Source organism: Electrophorus electricus, chromosome 11, assembly GCF_041902795.1.
Source record: "Electrophorus electricus isolate QZ-2024a chromosome 11, ASM4190279v1, whole genome shotgun sequence".
Lineage (NCBI taxonomy): Eukaryota > Metazoa > Chordata > Actinopteri > Gymnotiformes > Gymnotidae > Electrophorus > Electrophorus electricus.
In genome coordinates this window covers 14,644,853-14,667,500 of record NC_137507.1, presented here as the reverse complement: position 1 = coordinate 14,667,500, position 22,648 = coordinate 14,644,853, and the positions used below count along the sequence as shown (strand labels likewise).

General features: G+C 43.7%; 1 protein-coding gene across 9 annotated transcripts in view; it reads left to right on the top strand.

The window, feature by feature from the left end:
• dgki (diacylglycerol kinase, iota) overlaps positions 1 to 22,648 on the top strand; it is a 43,292-nt gene that overhangs the window by 13,690 nt on the left and 6,954 nt on the right. For 3 of the 9 annotated variants that reach the window (XM_027003869.3, XM_027003872.3, XM_081722988.1), the window contains 19 exons: positions 9,735 to 9,843; positions 10,794 to 10,889; positions 11,806 to 11,880; positions 12,311 to 12,367; positions 12,960 to 13,028; positions 13,752 to 13,820; positions 13,921 to 14,037; positions 15,121 to 15,195; positions 15,443 to 15,538; positions 15,685 to 15,767; positions 16,568 to 16,628; positions 16,957 to 17,070; positions 18,256 to 18,381; positions 18,500 to 18,578; positions 18,700 to 18,755; positions 18,899 to 18,961; positions 19,199 to 19,272; positions 21,729 to 21,840; positions 21,959 to 22,158. In XM_027003869.3, the coding sequence (XP_026859670.2) occupies positions 9,735 to 9,843; positions 10,794 to 10,889; positions 11,806 to 11,880; positions 12,311 to 12,367; positions 12,960 to 13,028; positions 13,752 to 13,820; positions 13,921 to 14,037; positions 15,121 to 15,195; positions 15,443 to 15,538; positions 15,685 to 15,767; positions 16,568 to 16,628; positions 16,957 to 17,070; positions 18,256 to 18,381; positions 18,500 to 18,578; positions 18,700 to 18,755; positions 18,899 to 18,961; positions 19,199 to 19,272; positions 21,729 to 21,840; positions 21,959 to 22,158 (1,731 nt within the window). Of the gene's footprint in view, positions 1 to 232; positions 285 to 9,734; positions 9,844 to 10,793; positions 10,890 to 11,805; positions 11,881 to 12,310; positions 12,368 to 12,959; positions 13,029 to 13,751; positions 13,821 to 13,920; positions 14,038 to 15,120; positions 15,196 to 15,442; positions 15,539 to 15,684; positions 15,768 to 16,567; positions 16,629 to 16,956; positions 17,071 to 18,255; positions 18,382 to 18,499; positions 18,579 to 18,699; positions 18,756 to 18,898; positions 18,962 to 19,198; positions 19,273 to 21,728; positions 21,841 to 21,958; positions 22,159 to 22,648 lie in introns of all 9 variants that reach the window. The other 6 variants (XM_027003874.3, XM_027003870.3, XM_081722989.1 and 3 more) reach the window with 5 other exon arrangements.

Below are 22,648 nucleotides of genomic sequence, written 5' to 3'. Positions count from 1 at the left end.
ATACTACATTAACAACCAATAGTCCTTTCAGAACGTTTTAAGGAAAAACCAGCTGGTCATAGTGAATATTATATAATGTCAGGTCAGTGTAGCAGTGAGATTTGTTTCTAAGCTTTGATGGATGGTTGCATGTCAAGTAAAGCAGGATGTTATTGCAGACATTTACAGTAATGTTTTTCTCTTCATGTGCAGTGAATTCAAAATGCTAATAATATATCCACTTCTCCTTCAGTCCTCATGTGTGGCTGCACTGATCCCAGACCCACCTGATGTCACATACGCAGGCAGGTTCTGCATGTGCACACAACCTGTGGAAAGGGGAAAACACAGTGCTACTTCCCTGAGTTCAATACAGACATCATTTTGTTTTACATACATTGTGTGTAATTAATATTTCCACTTATAAGTGCAAGTTACACAATTCTAACTGTAATGTAATTACAATTAATCACCTTTTAAATGTTAAATGGCCACACTACTTTGTTAAATGGAAAGTACTTAGATTACATTAAAATGTTGTACCATGTTCACTCCACTGTTAGTAATAGTTATTATTAAATAATAATTGTGTATGTTCATTTTGTGACTTTAGTTTGTATGTATTTCGAACACAACTTTGCACTGTTAATAATGCAGATTGACTGGAAAGACAGCCAGAAAAAGGTAGCCACTATATAGCTCTACTGTCCATTTTTTTCTGACTAATCATGACATTAGATCAAATCCATTTGAATACATGGCATATCCTTCTTATGATCTCCAAGCTTTTAATTAAGAATATGAAGTAGACAGTCACTCAGGAGGATGTGTTCTGGATATAATGACAGGGTACTGGCTCATAAGTCTGCTGGACAGATCACATGTTTATTCCATGCTGATCAGTGACTTTTTCTTGCCTTAACTACAGAAAACCTCCTGGAACAACTGCACTGAGCAGTGTTAAATCACTACTGCAGATGGTTTTGGTGTCAGCTCCTTATTCAGAGAAACTCAACTATTTCACAGTGTAAACAAGTTTTTTTTGCATAATCATGATGTGACTGTGCATTTAAATACTTCAAAATGAATCATTGTGCTGACTTGCATGTAAACACACCCAGTATGAATTAGTTTGTGAGCTTAGCCTTGTGGACTACATTTGAGTGACATGCTCATACTGAGCTAAAGGATGGGTTCTTTTATGTTTAGGCAAGGCATTTAACCCCTGCGTGCCCCGGGGCGGACAGCCCAGTGTGTGGTTATTGTAAGTCACTTTAGCCAAACGCCTCAGTCAAACGGGATGTCAATGTGCAGTCTTCATGCATCACGGCAACCTAGCGAGCCCACATGCGGGTGTGTGCCCACCACTTCCTGCCCATAATGACTCAAACTCGACTCCGCATAATTTCGGTGCACAGCCTCGGCCTCGTGGGGCTGTCACTCAGGCGCACACTTCCACGCTGACTCAGTAAAGCGAAGGGCCGGCGCCGGAGGCCGGGGTGAGCGGGCGAGCGGGTGCGGAGGAAGATGCCAGCGCATGTGGTGCACTTTCGGGAAAGGTGAGTGGCTGTGATGCTGATGTCAGCAGCACGGCTCGCTCAGCAGTGTGTGGGAGAGCAATGGCAGGATTGCGCCACACACCAGTGCTCTTCCTCGCAGCAGGGCAGGAGCAGTCAGGGAAGATGCTTTTTCACTTCTCACTACTTTCTGTGAGGTATGCACAGACTCCTGAGGAGAGGGTTTTTAATGCAGATTTTAAACTTAGGGACTGGAAAGTTGTAATGTACTATAATCCTCCCACTCTATAAAGTTCCAACTCTATGCTATTATACTCTATCTTACATTGGTTACCTTCTAACCCAGCTGTAAAAGGTCTAGTGGGCTCCAGGTGGGATAATCAGAGAATTAATTATATATACTGAAGATGTGTTGTTAATAGCCTTGTCAGGAGTATTTCACTGCTGCTTGGCCTTCTGTTTCATGGTGTGGAGCGTTGTTTATAACTGTTGGCGGGTAGCTTTGGATAAAAGGAACGGCAATTGAATTAGTGCTAATCACAGATCTGTGCTGGTCCCTCTGTGGATGTGGTCTCGTGTGACTGTGTGTGCTAGTGCTGTGATAATGCTGTTACTTTCATTACCTGTAGCGTCTCTCTCCCTCACTCACCATCCTCCCCCACCTCTCTTAGATATCAGCCTTTAGAGAGATGCTGTATGCAGGTTTAGAGAGAGGGAGGTTGAGAGAGAGCATGAGAGAGAGAGAGAGAGATAGCAGCTAAAAAGTGTAGGAGGTTATGAAGGGCGTGGGCTGTGGTGCGGCTGCTTGTGGATACATTGAGCACAGTTTCAGCGCTTGTGATTACAGTGCATCTGGTTACAGTGCCTGAAGTTGCAGCATGTGTGGTTACAGCATACGTGTTTGCATAGCGTGGTTAGATCTTGTGTGGTTATAGCATGTGTGGCTACAGTGCCTGTGGTTACAGCATGTGTGGTAACAATGCGTGGTTACAGCTTGTGTGGTTATAGCCCGTGCGGTTATAGCATGTGTGGCTACAATGCGTGTGGTTACAGCAAGTGAGATTATAGCGCATGTGGTTACAGGGAATGAGGTTACAACGTGTGATGTTACAGTGCATGTGGTTACAGTGTGTGCCCGCTGTGCAGGGAGTGCCTGGAGGTGGGTATGAACTTGGGCAGCCTGTGGGCGGGGTGTCAGGGGTGAGCTGTGGCCCCACAAGCACATTGACCCACTTTCCAGGCACTCCAAAGAAGGAGAGACACAGTGAAAGCAGAAACCCCCTTGAGGTCTTGGCAGGAAGAATGACTTCTTCAGGACGACCGTGCCACCGGCGCTGTTGTGAAGTTTTATTCTCTGTGTGTTGCTGTGGTTACATCACTAGAAATAGGCTGCAGACAGGGAAAATTCCCTCCGGCCTTGTCCATAACGATCGTTTCATGAAAGGATGCTGCCACTGTAGAATGTTTTTGTGTTACGAGAGCATCGGTGATGTCATGCACACGGTCTCTTACATTACAGAATGTCCTATCATACATATCTTTGTAATGACCTCGACTTTGTTCAGAGGTGTCTGTTAAATCCATTTCACCTAACTGTCATTTCTAATTCACCAAAGGAGCTGGTTTTTATAAATAAGGACTCTCATGGATTATGTCACAAGAAAAGATGCTGGTTCATTGGACTTGTTTTAGTACCAGATGCCTTGAGCTCTGTCTGGTTACAGGATAATTTAGAATATAAAACTTTGGAACTGAATGCAGTATCTGGCTGGCTCCCATAGCTTGCCTGTCAACCAAAAAATACAGCCTAACCTTTATGACTGCCCAGATAGTCTGTCTAACTGTCTCTCTGACAATCTGTCTATTAGGAGTGTAAATCTTAGGCTTCACCATGATTTTTACAATTTCAATTTATAAGGCAATTTGGGGATTTTTCAAATGCTGCTAAGCCACAAAATGATGCAACATGATTATTATTTTCATGAATAATCAATTGTAATTGTCAAAACTGGCAAATAATTATTTAATTTCTCATTCATCTTTGACCACAAAATGATGTGGATGTGTATTAAACTCACTCAAACAATGTATATACATTGGATCGATAGAATCACTCTTCAGCCTTTACCATCAGTGGAGTGATCAAAATGTATGTTTTGTTGCACCCCTACTATTTATAGAATCCTGTTGCAAGTAACGCTAAGGGAATAGCAGTCAAAACAAAGTGAAGATGTCTGCTCTAAGTCTGTCCTTTCTGTGCTGTCCCACACCAAGGAAGGCTCCTTAGTGGTGATGACTGTTTTTTTCTGTCATTAGGACTGGGGCTAGGCTGGGACAAACAGGGCTAGATACATGACTCAGTGACCGACAGTTGTCTTTGTAGGGTGTACTTTTGTACCAGCTCTGTTACATTGTCTTGCAGGAGGTCAAGTGCGACCCATCATGAATCTTAAAATAGCAGCAGTGCTAGACGAGGCCTGACCCCACGGTGTACCTTTTGTTGAGTGACGTAGCGTTTATGGTGCCGAGAGATTCTTGCAGCGCTCTGGTAACGGGCTTTACCGGACACCCACCTGCACCCTCGTGCTCTTTGGTATCTGGTATCAGATCTACCTGCATGCCCAATGATCTCTAATGGATAGGAAGTGTGTATGTGTGTGTGTGTGTGTGTGTTTGTGGGTGGGTCGGACAGTTGAGTTGCTAGTTGTGTTTGGAGTCATCCTCTGTGGCGCTGCTGGGGTAGGGTTCTCCCGCTGCTAGGGCTTTGTTAGGTGCTCGTCATGGCTCTGGCATCCATCCGTGGAACGGGTGGAGGACGCATGGCAAGGGGTGGTCCACGGGTGGCCAGGAGTAGAGAGGAGGCCCTGGGCTGCAGGAAGCTCAGTTCCCAGTGTATTGGAGGAGAAATAGGAAGGACCTGTGTGGTCGGCCCCTGCAAACCTCCACAGAACCCCAGGTGAGTGTCGCCCTCTCAGACACAGTGCCTCTGGCAGCTCAGTGTAGACCGTCTCCTTGTCCATTGTAATTAAAGAGATGATTGACGAAACTGACCTCATATAGCTTAGACAACCTTACTTCTTCATGGTGTTCCCCAATTTGGCAATTCTAGGACTCTTGTCGCTGTTGTCGTGGTTTTTGTCTTTCTCGCATTTTTTGCTGCTGAGGCAGCAGACTGTGGTGGGAGGAACGCAGGGATAAGATCAAATCCCGCTATGCAGGCAGGGACTCAACTTAAAAGAACTGGGCGAGTTATCAGCCCACGTGAAAGCACACCCCCTAATTGCCTGAGACAATGGGAGCGAGGACAGAGATTAGCATACTGACAGCACGATGGCCTTAAACACATCATTGGTGCAGCACGGGTCGGACCGTTGCTACGGTAACGCAGGAGGGGTGACATTACTGGAAGGTGTGGTGGGAGATGGAGGGAGAGCAGCAGATGAGAACAGATGTGAATGTCTAAATTGAAGACATTGCTTTGCGCGTTGACTTCTAATCTTTCTCTCACTGTTTTCTTTCTCCCCTCCTGTTTGGCTCTCTCTTTTACACACGTACATAGTCTGTAAGAGCACCGTGAGCTCCAGTTGGCTGTGGATAAACATCACACACAGACACATTCTCATTGTAATATCCATCTTGAAAGCCAGACCACTGTCACTCCTAATGTTACTGGAACTAATTTTGTTAAAAGAGCCCTTGCTGATTGCTCTCCCTCTCTGTTTCCCTCTCTCCCTCTATTTATCTCATCCTCTCCCGCCTTCTCTTTCTCTCCATCTCTCTTGTTATGGCTCTCTCTCTCTCTCTCTCTCTCTCTCTCAGCCATCTACAATTGCTTTCCATTTGCCGTGCTGCCTTCACTCGGTTGATTGATTTTCGGTGAACTGATGCCCTGTATCATGAACTAAAGTCAAACGTGACTCATGCTTTAGTTCTCTTCGAACAGCTGTCTTCAGTAAGGCATGTTAGCTGGGGGTGTGGTCCTCATTTCGGGGGTTTATGATCGTCATGAATATAATAAGTACCCACCCCTTTGCCTTACATATACACGTCCACACATCACAAGTAAGCATATCACTTATGACTTTTAGTCAGGTTAGTGTAATCCTGACCTTTCAACACAGAGACACTCTCGTAAGCATGGGTAACGCAGACCTGTGTGGTGTGTGGCAGACGTTGGTAGTAATGAGCTACATTTACTCCATTACGTTTAGCTACTTAAGTAACATTGAACTTTTAAGAAATATTTATATTTTTAAGAATTGTATTAAAAGAGGGTACTTTACGCTGTTACTCAAGTACATTCGCAAGGTCACAATTGTACTTTTATTCTGTTATATTCATATATGTTCATCCCTTTATATTTTAAAATGATTTCAACATTTCCTACATTTCACCACAACCTGGGCTTGACAGTGTGGCACGTTTAGTGAAATTCCTAAAGACATCCATGTCCACTGAGTGCCACCGCTTTGCTTGAGTATGTTAGACAACTGGATAACAAACATAACAAATGGTGAATAGGCATAATTCTGTGTGTGTTTATGATGCTTATGATGCTTCAGTTATATGCACAATATTTAAACGATATCAAAAACCTCATGCAGTTTGAATATAACACATGAGCTACATAGAACAAAGACCCAGAGCAAAGAAAAATTGCTAGGTAGTTAACTGTTTATGTATTTCTGCGTGCTGAATGTCTCTATCGCCCAGTTTTTCCCCCCAGTGTATTTACATCTACATGTATGGTATTTAGAAGATGTGACTTACAAGTGCTTTCAGCTGTCTACTTAGCTAGCTAACTAACACATAGGTTGCAATTGATTTTGCTCGCATATCAGTATGTATAGTAAGCCTGTGGACAATCAATACCAGGGAAATGGAGCCCCTCTGTGTTGGCAGACTATTGTTGGACACTGAAGAGGGATGTTCCTGAGGCCAAATATAGCCGAGAATCATACACCTATACAAGATTGTACATATTTTATGTGTAATAACCGCCTTATTTATGAATAAGTAATATATTCATATTGTACAATTCATTTAAAAATAGAGAGAAACAACTTTAAAATATTTGAATTCAGCATAAAAGGACAATGAGGTTGATATATTTTTACTTTGTAGGACAAAAAGTTTGTGTGCATGTTTGTGTCCGTATCTGTAGGTGTGTGTGTGGGAGGGACATATATTTAGCTCGTTGTGGGGCCCACGAGTCCCCATAATGATAGAAAAATTTGAAAATGTATGTGTGTACATACCAAGGCTTAGTTTATTAGTTTTTTAAGGGTTTTATATTTGTAAGACTCAACTTCTGTAACCCCTCTTTTGCATGTGTTTGGGTGCGTAGGTGTGTGTGTAGGATCAGGGCCTGATAAAATGTCCAGCATTTTATTGTCTTGGGGAATCCAGTTGGGTCATCATTAGAAGATGTTGGCGTGCATGTGGTTTACACTGCAGCTCCTCTGTGAGTTTTCTTCTCTTAAGTGAGATGAAAAGCTGCTTTGCACAGCAGCCTTCAAAGGCAAAGGAGAAATCACTGCCAAAAAAACAGCATTGCAGTCAATGACATGGAAATTCTTTGGCTGTTACAGTTCAGATGAAATTCTGGTTGTTCTTGGAAGAACTTGTCAAAAGCCAGTGCCTAACTGCACAACAATATGTCTCTTAGGTTATATGTAGAATCAGTAAGTGGCTGCATGGATGATTTCTTGGGGTAACGCAAACTCTGTCAGCCCCTGTTCAATGATATTCTGTACACTCCTATTGCAGAAATTTCCAAAAATAAGGATGTGAAAGTTTTGAATCTTTACACATGGATTAGACTGTGTTTGCGCTCCAGTTTTGCATCTGTGATTATTTATCTTGTTTTCATACCCAAATTAAAAGCATTTTCAAAACCCATCCTGAGTTTTTCATTGGTCAAAATATTCTTGGCCATATCCTATAGTCCTCTCTGTGTCTTGGGGGGTGGTGTTGGTGGTGGGTGTAGGTGGGGAGGTGCAGGTACATGGGCTCTCACAATGATTTGTTATCGTCACGATGGCATTTTTCCAGCATGCCTGTCAGCCCCCGTGCTGCTATTTTTAGCTCAGAGGCTGAAGGTACGTGTATGTGTGTGTATGTGTGTGTGTATGGTTAACAGTGGCCCCAGCTCACTTTACCAGCAGGCATGTAACCTTACTCTTCTCTGTTCTCTTGGATCGAGCTAATTTTAGTGCAGGAGGTAAACCTTCCAGCGGGGTGTGTGCTGTTCGCCCACTACCCCCACCCTCATTTTCTCTTCTCGCCTGACCCCTCCCACCATTGTACCACAGGGGCCTGAGGCTGGCCACACATACTCTACATTAAACTGCTCAGAGTGTGGAGGTGACCACTTGTTTGAGATCTTTTAACAATTAAATCCATACAGATTCTCCCCACAATGTATGTGATAAAATAAATCATAATACTTTGTAAATAAATTATGTGTACTTATAAAATGTTTAAAATTATGTAGAGACTAAATATATACTTTGTGTACTTAATGTGTGTTTATGCATAGCTTTGTCTACAATTTGTTGTAAATGTTATATATATATATATATCACGGAACGCTCCCCTTCCACTGGTCACGTGGTATGGCCCGCTGCATGCCGTGGGAGTTTGTCGTTAACTGTGTATTTGTAACCACGCCTACGTTATTAAGCAGACACCTGAATCAGTTTACACTTGTCATGTTTGTGATTATTTAAACCCTTGTCAGTGTGTGCGTTATTGTCAGTTATTTTCACATTCATGTTCACAATTATTGTTCCTGTTAGAGTTCATCTTTGTGTCTCTGTCCACTGTCTCAATGCCTGTGTTTGTGTTCACCGCTTGTGTTAGATGTGAATGCCGATGTCTTGTGTGTTGGATGGATATTGGTGTCTTTTTGGTTTATATGTAAGGTGATGGAATTACTTTAATAAATTACTTCTAGATTATATACTATTACTCTATATGTTTGTGTTCATTTCTTTTACAGTAGTTCATTTTTTCTTCATTATGATTTTTTGATCATTATGCTTTCAGATAGATGAATTTGAAATGGTTTTTTGAAGGGACTAGAAGACAGTTACAGTATTGTATACAGTAGGACTTGTATTGTACAGTATTGTTTTCATAACATATAAAGTTATGGTGGTGATGCATAATTTGGGCAGTGGATGTTTATTATAGAGAGTTAGTAACATACAGTGTTTTACATGCAAATAGGGTGTGCATGTAAAATGACTAACATGGAGTACAAATTTTTAAGCACGTACAGATTTACAAATCACAGTTTCTAAGAAGTGGATCAATTTGTAGATGCACATTAAAAGTTAAACGCATATTAACAAATTAAGGTTTATTAAATTCAAGCAAAGCTGATGCAAACAAATTTTGTCACAGTTATTCTGCTTCACACAAAAAGTAATTGTGTAGTGTGTAGTGTTTTTAATATAATCAGTTTATTGTGATAGTGATTTTTGTCCATACTGAGGAGCCTTGTGGTGCAGTGGCATTCTGTGATGTTTAAGGGAAGAGCGTGCATAGAGCTTGTTGGGAAAACTGCCAGCTCTGATGATGAAGAGAGAAAGACAGAAAGTGGTGATCACATGATGCTGACTCATACAGGCTCCTGGCTGTGAGACACACACACACACACACACACACACACACACACACACTGACCCAGAGCAGAAACAGTGCTGCTCGTGTCTGCTGTTCAATACCATATGAGGCAGAGTGACTCTCACACGCAGGGACTGATGGGAGTTTCCTGGCCAAGCAGACTGGTCAACAGATTGGTGTGGATCTTTTTGTTTTTGGCAGAACCTGGAGGTGTTCCTCTGTGTGTGGGTTTGTGTGTTGGTGTGTTGGTATGTTGGTAAGTAAGTGTGGTGTGTTTTTGTGTGTTTGTGCTGGTGTGTCCTCATTTTAAGAAGGTTCACACTTTTGGTTATCCATTTATCAGCAGTATCAGGGGCTTTGTGCCTGAGAGGCTGTGCCCACCTCCCTTGAGATGTCCTCATTCGAGAAAGTTCACACATATACTCCTTCATTTAGCACCATCTTTGGAGGGGCTTTCCGCCCGAGACGCTTCCTCCATTCCTCTTATCAAAAAGGCATTCAGATTTTGGGTGGCATGCGTCTGCCAGTAGAAGACCCCCTAGTAGGACCGTCCGAGCTTGTGCCTGCGTTTAAAGCGCTTGTTCTTGTCGCTTGTGTGTGATGCAGGAAAGCCATCTCTCGCTCAGGCCTCCAGCACCTGGCTCCTGCCCAGAGCCCCTTTCCTGCCGTCAGCAACGGACCAGCCAAGGAACTGCGTGCCGCCGTGGACTGGACCGTGAGTCTGTGCCCACCTACTTCACACCTCCCCGTCGTACCCAAGCCTCTGCACGAACATCCGCTACTTCTCTGCGCTTGTAGCTGGGTCTGCAGGGTTCACGTTCCCGAGTGGGCCATGTTGTCTTTCATGTCTCTGCTGATTGTAGATTTGTGCCTCTGCTTGACCTTGGTGGACTAGGTCGAAATTTTGTAAAGAAATTTGGTGGAATAGGGAGGTGTTTGTGGTCGATGTTTGCGCATGCTCGGAGAGAGATCAGAATTCTGTCTGAGCAGAGAGTCTCATTAATGCAGGCGGGGCGTACAGAAGGGGCGGGGCGGGGCCTCCCCACAATTCACTCTCTCCCCACAATTTCCCAGTGTGACCAGAACCACCATCAAACTTTAATGTTTGTAATGTGTGCATGTATGTGTATGTATGTATGTGTACAACCAAGTCCTCAGTGCTGAAGTAACTGAATTATCTCTGTCCTGCTGGACCTAAATGAACACTGCATTAATTTAACACTGCAGGTATTAATGAGCATTTGAGAATGCATTTCTCTGTGTGGGTGTGTGCGTGTCTGCAGAGGGAGTTTTGTGCTGGTTCTTTGCACATACTGTTTTCAGAGAGAACCTAGTGAAAAAACATATTTCATAGGACTTTATGTGGATGTGTGGGAGACCACTTTTAATCGTAGGCATTATCTGTGCACAAGTAGTCCATTATCCTTGACTCTGTTTAGACAGCTGCCAGTAGGAGTCTGATCAGTCAGTCTAGGCTTTATACTTTATACTGCTTATACTTAAAGGAAAATAAGTACTACAGCAAGTGTCTGAATTTAACCAAGTTTACTGTCTACATATAGTCTTTGTTGGATTTATTTTTCAAAGTGTATCACCTGTACCCGACTTATGTGTTCTGCACAGGCTGTTGTTAGTGTAAAGCTGAGACGTGTGTGTTTGGTTTAGGAGAATGCAGTCAACGGGGAACACCTGTGGCTGGAGACCAACTGCTCAGGCGAGCTGTGTTACCTGGGCGAGGAGACATGTATGGTGAAGATTACAGTGAGTAGCCCACATGAATGCCAAGTTTGAGAGAAGTCCACCAAGCTGTAGGTTGCATGATTGATGGTGCAGGATGTTTTTAGGAAGCAAGTAAAGCATGGACAATTAGAATTTACATTTATCTGACACTTTTCGAAAGCAACTTACAATTATGACTGACTACAACTTGAGCAATTAAGGGTTAAGGGCCTTGCTCAGGGGCCCAACAGGCATGAACCAGCAATTACAATTACAAGTCAAGTACCTTAACCATTGATGTACCACTGCCCTGATGGCAATTTCGGATTTGGGCTAGATTTGGGTGTAGTGTTGTATGTTTTCTGATAGGATTTCTTTTGAAGTATTATAATATCGAGCAAGTTGGCTGTGATCTGAATTGAAGTAGTTTACAAAAACAAACACAGATCCTAAAAGGTCAAATGGTGGCGATGTCTGATAGAAGGGCAGTCATAACAGTCAGATGTGTCCAGAGAGGCACCCAGCAGAGGAGTTACAGCACTTGGCCAACGGCACTTCCCTTTACGAGGTAACAGGTGTTCTCCAGAGACACGGAGAAGGCTGTTAGTCTGCAGAGGACAAAGGCAGACAGGTGAATGGTGGACCTGAAGCACCCTTGCTTGCTCTCAGGCTTTTGTCAGATCCGGGCACGATACTGTGATGTTTGAAAAGACTCTTTTAGTATTACCCCCGGCAAAGGCGGCACATTTTCTGCCTGAAAAGAAACAGTGTGTTTGTGTAGGGGCAAGTAAGGAAAGAGTGTTTAGTAGAAAAACATATTATGGATGAAGGTCCAAACACCAGGACGCAAGCGGTGGTTAACACAAGTGCTCGCGTCTCTATTGTAAGTAAAGTATGTGTGTATTTTTCTCCCTTTCCCCGTCCTGCCCTGTGTCACGTGCTGTTTTGTTCCCCTAAGAAGTCGGCCCCCCGGAGGAAATGCGCTGCATGTAAGATCGTTGTCCACACGGCCTGCATTGAACAGCTGGACAAGGTAGACGTATACACTAGCGCGCTGCTAAGACCTGATGATGCAAATACCATGCTGTGCACAACATACCCATACCAGATCCAATATGATACATTTGTGAAGAACAGCTACATTTGGTTTTTGGTACCGTAAAGGTACTTGGTAGGTGGCTACAAGCACGTATCTGTGAGGGGTAGTGCAGAGCTATAAACCCATGCCCTATGTCATCTCTCACTGTAATCACCTACTTTATATTAGTAGGATTTGTACTTCAATTAACCATGCATGTTTTATTTTGAAAAACCGTTGGAGTCAGAAATTGTCATTGCATGTAAACACGAGGGCTTCTCACTGCCTTCGTTTCTCGCTTTCTCTGCCTGTTTCTCCCTCTCACTGCCTATTTCTCTCTCTCTTTCCCTTCATTTCTCCCTCTCACTGGCTTTCTTGTCTGCAGATCAACTTCCGATGTAAGCCCACCTTTAGAGAGGGCAGCTCTCGCTGTCTCAGAGACGTGAGTATAACATCGTTATTAACAAACAGCGCATACAGTACTGTGCTCAAGTCTACACTATTTTTCTGGGCAGTAAGTGCTTATTTGCCTGCAAAACACTAAAATATAAATAAACAATATTACAATAAAACATTAATGTTAATAAATATTAATACAAAAGGTAGCAAGAATTGTTTTAAATGCTTTTCAATGGAAAGTGCAGATGGATGTTGTGTCCTGCTAGGCATTTCAGCCTACCACTCCCACCACTCCATGGTGCCCTTTCAACTTGAACACCTACATCTGCCCACTAATAGAACTGGCAACAGAACCTCACCCTCAGCATAAGTGAAACTGTGTGGAATCACTCAGAGAAAAGAACAAAAAAGCAGCCCAAGGCACAGGAAAAAGCTTGGAGAGTACCACGCGGCAACTTCATTTTGTTTCAGCAAATACATCTTTACCGTCCCATTAGCTATAAACAAAATTTTCTTCTTCTGCACAGTAATGTATGCTCTGACATACTCCAGTGCCCTGCAGTAGTGTACATTGACAGACCAAGGGCTGTTTGGACGACACTGTGTGACCCACTGTCTCTGTGTGTATGGGACAGCAGAATGTATTAAGACATCACTGGGTCCACCGAAGACGACAAGAGGGGAAATGCCGTCAGTGTGGCAAGGTAGGTCAACTCTGTTAACTCTGTCAGTACGAGGATGTCGGTCAACACCATATATAACCTCAATATCAACACCATCATCAGCATAAACATCCTCAACACCACCACTGCCATCAACACCATCAACAACAACATCTAATACCATAAACACCTTCAACAGAATCAACTTAGGCCACACAATAATACTCAATCAAGCGTCAACACTATAAGCCTAACTCACACACTCCAACAGCAGCCATATTTAAAAGGTCTACCCTACACACATCACTTATGCTATAAACATTACATACAAAATTAAATGAGTGGCCTAAAACTAGAATGTACAACAAATGTTTTTTCTCATCAACTTGCATAAAATAAATGAAAAAATGAAGCACCTTTGGCAGCAATGATGGCCTCAGGTCTTGGAGTCTGAATAACAAGGAATCTGAATATGTAAACATAATATTTCAGTTGTTTTTTTTTAATAAATGCACAAAACATTCTAAAAATCTAATTTTACTTAATCATTATGGAGTATAATGTGATTAGTTTATGAATCTGAAATATATCAAAATATGAAAAACTTTCCTTGCATACTGTATGTGTCCAATATAAGTGTGTAAGATACACACTTATAATCATGAAAAGAAAATCATGTAAAAAAAGTTTTATAATAACTAACATATAAAAGCTCATTTTATGATTTATACAAACCTTAACTCATCTGCTTTCTTCCTCCCACAGAGTTTCCAGCAGAAGTTCTTCCACAGTAAGGAGATTATTGCCATCAGCTGCTCGTGGTGCAAGCAGGCGGTGAGTGTCATGTCAGGCAGACAGGGGGGTGCTGTTGAGCGCCCGCCAGTGCCTGCAGCCTGTTGAATGTGCTGTGTGCGTCTGCTTCTTGCCTTCTCAGTTCCACAACAAGGTGACGTGCTTCATGCTGCAGCAGATCGAGGAGCCCTGCTCGTTGGGCGCCCACGCTGGGGTCATCGTGCCCCCGTCTTGGATCATCAAAGTCAAGAAGCCACAGGTACGATGTGCAGTGAGCTGTCTGTCTGTGACGTGTTTATGTACGTGCGTGCCTGAGCTGCCGAGGTAACGGGAGGTTCTCTCTGTTCCGTTATGCGGTCAGAATTGTTTTTATTGCAGGTGCTTGTGGGTGTGTTCTACCATCGACATTTTCTACAGCCTTAAAAGTAAAGCAAACGTGTGTGTATGCGCGCGAGTGTGTGCCTGTGTGTCTGTGTCCATGTCCTGTGAGGACTCAGATTAGAGCTAGCCTGCATGATCTTGTCTCCTACAGTTAATCTCATCTGCTGGCTTCAGTGTGCTGCTGTTTGTTGCCACATAATCAGAATATATCTGTACCACAGTCTTTACCATTACAAGCTCTTGTACAGCCATTAAAAAGCTTGTTGCTTTTTGTCTGACTTTTCTGATCTTTGTTTCATTGAAAACCATAGAATTGATCAAAAACTCACTCATACTCCCTTAGTGACATCCCAGTTGTGGCTTTGGCTTTGGGTGTTGGTATCACCCCTAATGTTGGGAATTTACATGCCATTCACCTTCCAGGCTCAGAGCGATGATTGGAGGATGTATGAGGGGGGTGGGGCAGTTTTTTGATGTGTGACATGCCATTGTCACTTTCAATTCAGGGGTTATTAGAAGGGAAGTGTCTTACACTCAGGCGAGCAATTATACTACACTGGAACTCTATCGGCTACAAAGCACGGTACGGTAAAGACTGATGTCTGGGAGGAGGTGCTGACCAGTAGCAAACGTTTTTTGTGGTTATATCCTGTATGGAGATTGGATGGACTATCGTTTGCAAAGGATTTTTGGAGCAGCATTTCATTTTTATAATTTCTAGCTTTATTAATTTTTGTATATTTATAACAGAGACATTCCCACTTGTGTTGCCTTCCTGATAGAGGTTCAGCTAACTGAGGCTGATTGTGTTGGCTCCGTATCTAACTGAAAACAGATCTGCCACAAATGTCCCTCTGTTACAGCCGCTGTCAGTGCTGCTGGGTTTAGTTCTAGCGGACGCCTAGCTGGCGTTTGGTAATGTGCTGTCAGACTTGAGTCCCGTCTCTCTCCTGTCCCTCAGAACTCATTTAAAAACTCCACTCGGAGGAAAAAACGGACTTCATTCAAACGGAGGGCCAGCAAAAAGGGCACAGATGTGAGTAGCCACTACATCTCTCATCCACAGATGGCCATGTCCGCTGCACAAAAAGGACCTCTGTTTCCCAAGAAAACCTGATTGGAGGTGGATTATTAAAGGTTAATTAGTTCCTGTCAAAACATCCCTATGTTTCCCTTCCCCTAACTCCTACTCTTAGATGTTGTTTCAGGCAACTTACAGCTGCTGTGTGCATAGACGTGCATGCGCATGCGGGTGTTTGCGTATAATGTGGCACTCTCCGCAGGAGTCAAAATGGCGTCCGTTCATGCTGAAGCCCCTGCCTTCCCCATTAATGAAGCCAGTGCTGGTGTTCGTAAACCCCAAGAGCGGGGGGAATCAGGTGGGAGAAGACATTTACCTCCCACACACTAATGAGGGTGGAGGAAGGAGAGACGCTAGGGGTTCTGCCCCCTACGCCTCTATCATATTCTGTCCCCGTCTGTCTGTGTCTCTCTCTCTGTCTCTCTTACACTCTCCCTTTTTCAGGGGACCAAGTTGCTGCAGATGTTCATGTGGATTTTGAATCCTCGGCAAGTGTTTGATCTCTCCCAGGGAGGGCCCAGAGAAGCGTGAGTTTCTTTCTTTCATTTTCTCGTTCCTTCTCTTTCTCTCTCTCTCTCTCTCTCTCTCTCTCTCTCTCTCTCTCTCTCTCTCTGGCTAAGATTTACTCACACCCTCATGCCTTTTTGTCACTTAACCCACCATTTCTCTGTTCTTAATGCATTAATTAGGTGGCATCTATAACTATGTAGTGTAGTTCGCCATTAGAGAGATCAGTGTTCCAGAAGCTTCTGTTCTTTGCTGCCTCACCTCAGATCACACCAGTTCCCTGCTTGGTTCTGCCTCTTAATTGAGCTGTTTGTCTCTGGGCAGTGAGGCAGCCGCTGCTGGTTGTTCTGCACTGAGAGAGGAGCTTAACGAAAAGAGACAGAGCGAGAGAAGGAAAAAGAGAGAGGGAAGAAGGGTGGCAGGAGAGAAAGTGAAAGCTAAAGAAAAAGAGAGGTGTAGACAGACTGACAAACGAGCAGAGAGAGAAGGGTGGAAAAGCAGACAGACCAAGGTAGAGAGGGAGAGAGAGTGAGAAGCGAGGGAGAGCGAGGAGAAGAGGGAATGAGGGAGAGCAGGGCCCAGCTGGATGCCTGCAGGGCTGGTGGTGCCTACTCCTGAGCTGGCCTGACAGGCCTGTGATTAAAGCCCCACTGCCAACATGCAAGCGGATTCCAGCACACTGTCTGGCCTGTGCGTGATCTCTTTAGAGAGAGATGGGAGTCTTGCAGAGCCGTACAATACTGATAAGGGGAATATCCTTTTCATAGGCTTAGTATGTTTTTAGGAGTGTTAGTGATTTCAGACTCATTCTTTTCTTAAGGTTGGAACTGTACAGGAAAGTGCCAAATCTTCGCATCCTCACATGTGGAGGGGACGGGACGGTAAGTGCCAGAGCACAGCCCTGCCTCTGCTGCGTTTACCAGCTCAGACATTTCGAACACACTTCCCCCTGGTGAGAGATGTGCGCCATAACATGCAGAAGAGCATGTTAACCCACACACTGTAAATACATGACAGTCCTTTGGTTTTGCTCTTTGTCCACTCCAGTCCACTGCAATCTACCCTAGTCCACATTTTCTGCCAAGGTAGAGCCTGATGTCTTGAAGAAACATTACAAGACCTTGGGCCTAGTAGTTCATGATTTTTCATGTTGCAGGTGTGGAATGTGAATGGAATACCTTTGCTCTGTTTGCATGTTGGCGGCTATAGGTGGGCTGGATTCTCTCTGCTCTGGATGAACTACAGATGAACCCACAGCCCCCTGTGGCTGTGCTTCCTCTTGGCACAGGAAATGACCTCGCCAGGACGCTCAACTGGGGAGGAGTGAGTTTTTGTTTTTTTTCATGCACTGCCAGGTAGAAAGCATATATATAATTTGTGAAGTAAAAAACAACTGAGGATAAACCGCAACACATCTTCCAACTCTGAGAGAGCACTCAGTCAGCACTATGGCTATGACTTCGTTCTCTTGCCGTAGGCCTCTGGTGATATTGTGTCACAAGGACACCTCTGCTACTATTAACACCAGGTAACTGTTTGCATCCAAGCTCTGCCCCTTTCAGGCAACTCTGTCTGCACCCTTTCTCACATTGAGGCTTTGAACAAGGGTGTCACTAATGCTAATTACTATTCCTTCTAATGAGTGTGGGGCTAAATATATTCCATGAAGCATTTCCCAAGCAAACAGGAATGGAGTTGGTGGGGGAGGGCATTTGGGAGTGGGGGAGGGGCTTGGGGAGGGAGGGCCCTGGGTCTCATGTGGAGCCCAGAGCCACAGCCGGAGCATTATTAACCGCGATTATATTCTCCAATAAATGCAATGCTTAATCCGCATGGAAATCGCATTCTGCTGTTGTTTAAAAAGAAAGTGATGAACCAGACGGTTATTGCCTCTTTATGCATATCGGAAATGGGACATGGAAATGAGCTGCCGGGATAGAATTTGTTTGTTTGATAGTTTACTGGACGTGGGACCACACAGCACTTGCCGGTTACGGTTTCATTGGCTTAGGCTGACTTGTTAAGTGGGTTGATTGTGAGTATCTAAGTGTGGGCCGTCTCAGAACAAAAGTCCTCTATTATTTTATTCTTTAGCATGCATTGTCACTAGTGCTGACTGTACTCGCTGGAAACTAGCAAGCAGTGACCTTGGCAAGCTTGGACTCTCTGTCTCTCTTATTCTCTAACATGCTTTTATGCTACAGTGAAATAATATCATTGGCACAATAATGGCAATAACTCACTTGCAGTCAGGCTCTTGTTGTACATAGTAGAATAGATGCTGTAATCATCTCAGTTGATGTCCTCAAGGGCTCTATTTATCTATTTATCCCTTGAGGCAGAAGGCCCCTTGGGTCACTGATGGCAGGTAATGCCTTTAAAAGAAACACCACATCTAATACACACACTCTTTTTCTCTTTTACTCATTTTCTCATTGCATACTGTTCACTCTCTTTCCTTTTCTTTCCACACTCTTTCTCTTTCTCTCCCCCCCCCCCCCCCCACAGGGCTACACAGATGAGCCGGTGTCTAAGATCCTGTGTCATGTCGAGGATGGGACCGTGGTCCAGCTGGATCGCTGGAACCTGCAGGTGGAGTGCTCATCCACCCAGCCTGAGGAGGGCACGCAGAAGGTGAGAAGGTTCACTTGGAGGTCAGAGAGATGACTCATTTGAGAATCAAAACACGTCCAATACTGTGAACATCAGTAAATCTGTGTTTAAAACACTCGTGATTTCTCCTTTCTCTTAGCTTCCTCTGGGTGTTTTCAATAACTACTTCAGCCTTGGCTTTGACGCTCATGTCACGCTGGAGTTTCATGAGTCCAGAGGTGAGGGAGCTTTTCACCTGTAACTGTTACTAATCATGGGAAAACAAAACAAAAGTCCACCTCTGGTGTGTGGCAGTGGTACTGCTCCACAGCTCAGCTTTCTGTCTCCTCCATGTTGCAGAAGCCAACCCAGAAAAATTCAACAGCCGTTTCCGCAACAAGATGTTCTATGCAGGGGTGAGAAGAACTTCAGTCTGTCTGGGTGCCAGAGCTGAGAGACTCGGTAGAGAGGGAGAGGGAGATAGAGGAAGGAGAGAGAGAGAGAACAAAAATGACATGGAGAAAAATAAAATGACTGTGCGGTTGTCCTTCCTCCTCAGGCTGCCTTCTCTGACTTCCTGCAGAGGAGCTCCAGGGACCTGTCTAAGCACGTCAGGGTGGTGGTGAGTGGCTTAGGTGTGCGGGAGTGGGTGTTTGACGGGCACCGTCCGTCCCATTAGGACGACTGGTAACGGAGGCCGTGAGTCACAGGCCCCGCGTCTCACAGCTAATCTTACCCACGCGCCACGCTGCACCCGAAAAGAGCATCTCTCCTAGCTGACACATTTCTCGTCTTTTGTTGTTGTTGTCGTCCTTTTCTCCTGTGTCTCCTTCTGCATCCTGTTGCTTGGGCTTCAAAGTGTGACGGTACAGATCTCACTGCCAAGATTCAGGAGCTAAAGTTCCAGTGCATCGTCTTCTTAAATATTCCCAGGTTTGCAAAAGATATGTATAAATGTATGCATAAGATGCTGAACACAGATTGCAGAACAAAATGGCTTTTACAGGCCAAAGTGGGTATTTAGTGTGGCCTCCCTTGCCACTAAGCACATCTTGAACTCTTTTGGAGAGACTGTCCTGAAGTTTTCTGAAGTGATCTTCTGGTACCATTCCTTTCAGGTTCCCTTCCATTTAGGTTTAAGTGAGCCAGGTTCCTGCTATTGCTCAAGTGTAAGGGGAGGTCAAACTAAATTCTTGCCACTGTAGTTTATAGAAGCTGTTTTTTTCTGATTTTTTTGTTTTGTATTACTGCATAAAACTTTCCTGTATTTTTTGGTTGCATTCTGATAGAGTCTGAGAAATAATTATATATGGTCATTATACCATTAGTAAAACAGCAAATCTAATGGTGTCCTAAGACATTTGCATAGTACTTTAACATATATTTATATAAATAGGTGTCTGTGAAGTACAGAAGTTTCCAGAGAACAAACACTTTGGACAAACATTCTTTAACAGCTGTACAAGCAAAATGTAAAGACTCAGAAGCACTGATGAAAGACCTCTTTCTGAAACATCCTCTTTCTCTGGAAACTTGTAGTTTGAGGTTTTTACAAATTTTTACAGTTTTCTACACCTTTACTACAGCACATGCACACACACACACCATCATCAACTGTGCAAGCAAAGTGCTTCTTAATTAGTGGTAGGAGTTTATATAGAAAAAGTAGATGTTTAAATCAAAACATTTATTCATATATATATATATATATATATATATATATATATATATATATATATATATATATATATATATAAAGCATATAAAAGACATTTAAACCAAATTTGTTCACTCCACATGTGTTATGTCAATTAGGTTATCTATGTGGTAGTTATAATCATAGCCAAGGTTTTTTGACTACATTAGATTTTCAGGGGTCAACACTTTTTATATATTTTGTATTTGCTAGCATTGCTGGTTTAATTGCTTAGCTTGAGTCAAACACTTGATGTAGCCTTCCACAAGATTCCTACAGTTCTCTAGTGAAGGCAGAAGGCAGAAACCACACCCAGTCTCAAAGCTGGGTCTTCCAGGTGTCAAACCTGCGATGTGACCACCAGACCAAAGAACACGCTTCCTGGCATTGCAGCCAATACACACCCTTACCCCTCACACGTGTGACACGGTCACATGTACTTTGCTTGGGTTTTTCCAATTCTTCTCGATACAGCTGTTGGGAACTCAGTCACGTTGGTGGCCTCCTTGCTCAGACACACTTTTTCAGTTCAGTCCACAAAATTTTCTATGGGATTCAGGTCAGGGCTTTGTGGTGGCTTTGGGTCACAGCTTTAGAGGAAAGCTCAGGATCACTCTCCTGCTGGAAGACCCAGTTTGAACCTTCTGGCTGATGTCTTGAGGTATTGCTTCAGTATTTCTTCTTCATCATGATACCATCTACATGTGAAGTGAACTAGTCCCTTTTCTAGCGAAACACCCCAAAACATACTGCCACCCCCATGCTTTACTCTTGGCATGGTGTTCATGGTGTTCATGGTATTCATGGTGTTTTTGGTGTTCGTGCTGTTCTTGGTGTTCTTGGGATGGTGTTTTTACCCTTTTTACTCCATACATAGCACTGATCATTATGGCCAAGCAGTTCAATTATTTATTTTTTATCTGACCACAAATCACTCGTCCAGGCGTCTTTGTCCTTTGGCCACCAGCAAACATCAGTCTGGCTTCTTCATGCTGAGACTTCTTCTTTGTGTTACAATGTTATGTAGGGTTCCATTAATGGTGGATGTAGATATTTTGCTATCTGAGGTCTCCCATCTCCTTCGCCAGATGCTTTTTTTGCTGTCTTAAGATTCAGTTGAATGTAATGGACGAAAGTTCATTCAGTCCTGAGAGTTAATTTGTGGCTTCTTCCAGAATGATGCCGTGTCTGTATGGTCCCAAGATTTTTATATTTGCGTGCAATTGTTTGTACAGATGTTCATGGTAGCTGGATTGGTAAAGGTCTACTTTGATGTTTAAAAATGAGTTGATCAGATTATCACATGGTGTCAAGTGCAAAATAGTACTGGCAGTAATGCCAGCCAAAGGTGCCAGGAGAGGACCAAATTATGACAATTGTCCAGTCAGCAGCTTCTAAAAGTCATATCAGTTTCTTAAATTGGCAGTTAATGTACACTTTTTAACCGCTATATTGAACTATAATACAGTGAATCAAATCTGAAATAAATCTGTCTCTGATTGATTGTTTATAGCTGATATAAGATGATAAAATTTGTTAAAAGAAAGATTAAATTTCATGGTAACGTAAAATGTGTGGAGTTGTGACAACCTGAGTTTGAATGTCTTTAAATTAGTCTTATATGTTTGTACATGTGACCTCTTCTCCATGACTATAAATAAGAGTTGCTCACCCTCAATTTCCACACCCGTAGGTACTGTGCAGGGACCATGCCATGGGGCAACACGGGTGACCACAGGGACTTCGAACCCCAGCGGCATGACGACGGCTGCATCGAGGTCATTGGCTTCACTATGGCCTCCCTGGTGCGTGCAAAAGATCCTCCAACTCTTTTCCACACTGTAGGGTTTGGGAGGAAAAGGTATGTCCATTCTGCAGGGTAACTGACAAGCTGATATATATGTTCCTCCTGCTGTTCTCCAGGCAGCTCTGCAGGTTGGGGGCCATGGCGATCGGCTGCACCAGTGCAGAGAGGTGATTCTCACTACCTATAAGACGATGCCCGTGCAGGTGGACGGGGAGCCCTGCCGCCTGGCGCCCTCCACACTCCGCATCTCCCTCCGCAACCAGGCCAACATGGTGCAGAAGAGCAAAAGACGCACCTCCGTCCCGCTGCTGAATGAGTGAGAGACACACACACACTCACACTCGAGCACACACACACACACACACACACACACACACACACACACACACACACACACACACACACACACAAACAAACAAACAAACACGCACTCTTACTGCCAAAACATACACGGTCACACTCTCACATACTATACAACAAATATAATTAAGAGCCAAACAGACTCCACCACACAGATGCATGCTTTTTTGTGGCAGTATCAGGATGTGTAACTAACCTGTCTAATTTTGCTTGCTCTTAGTTTTACCTTGGTTTAAGCCCCTCCCCTGCATCCTTGTTTCTTGTGTACAGAGCACTCTGAACAGCACTAACCTATCAAGCCCTCTACATTCTGCTCTGCCATAGCATCTCTCTCACCGCCCCATGCGTTTTTTCTCTTTAATACTCCACCCACTTTAAATGACTGAACCCCTTATATATGTTTGTCTTTTTTTCTCCCCTGCTTCCTGTCTTTCTCTCCTGTCTCT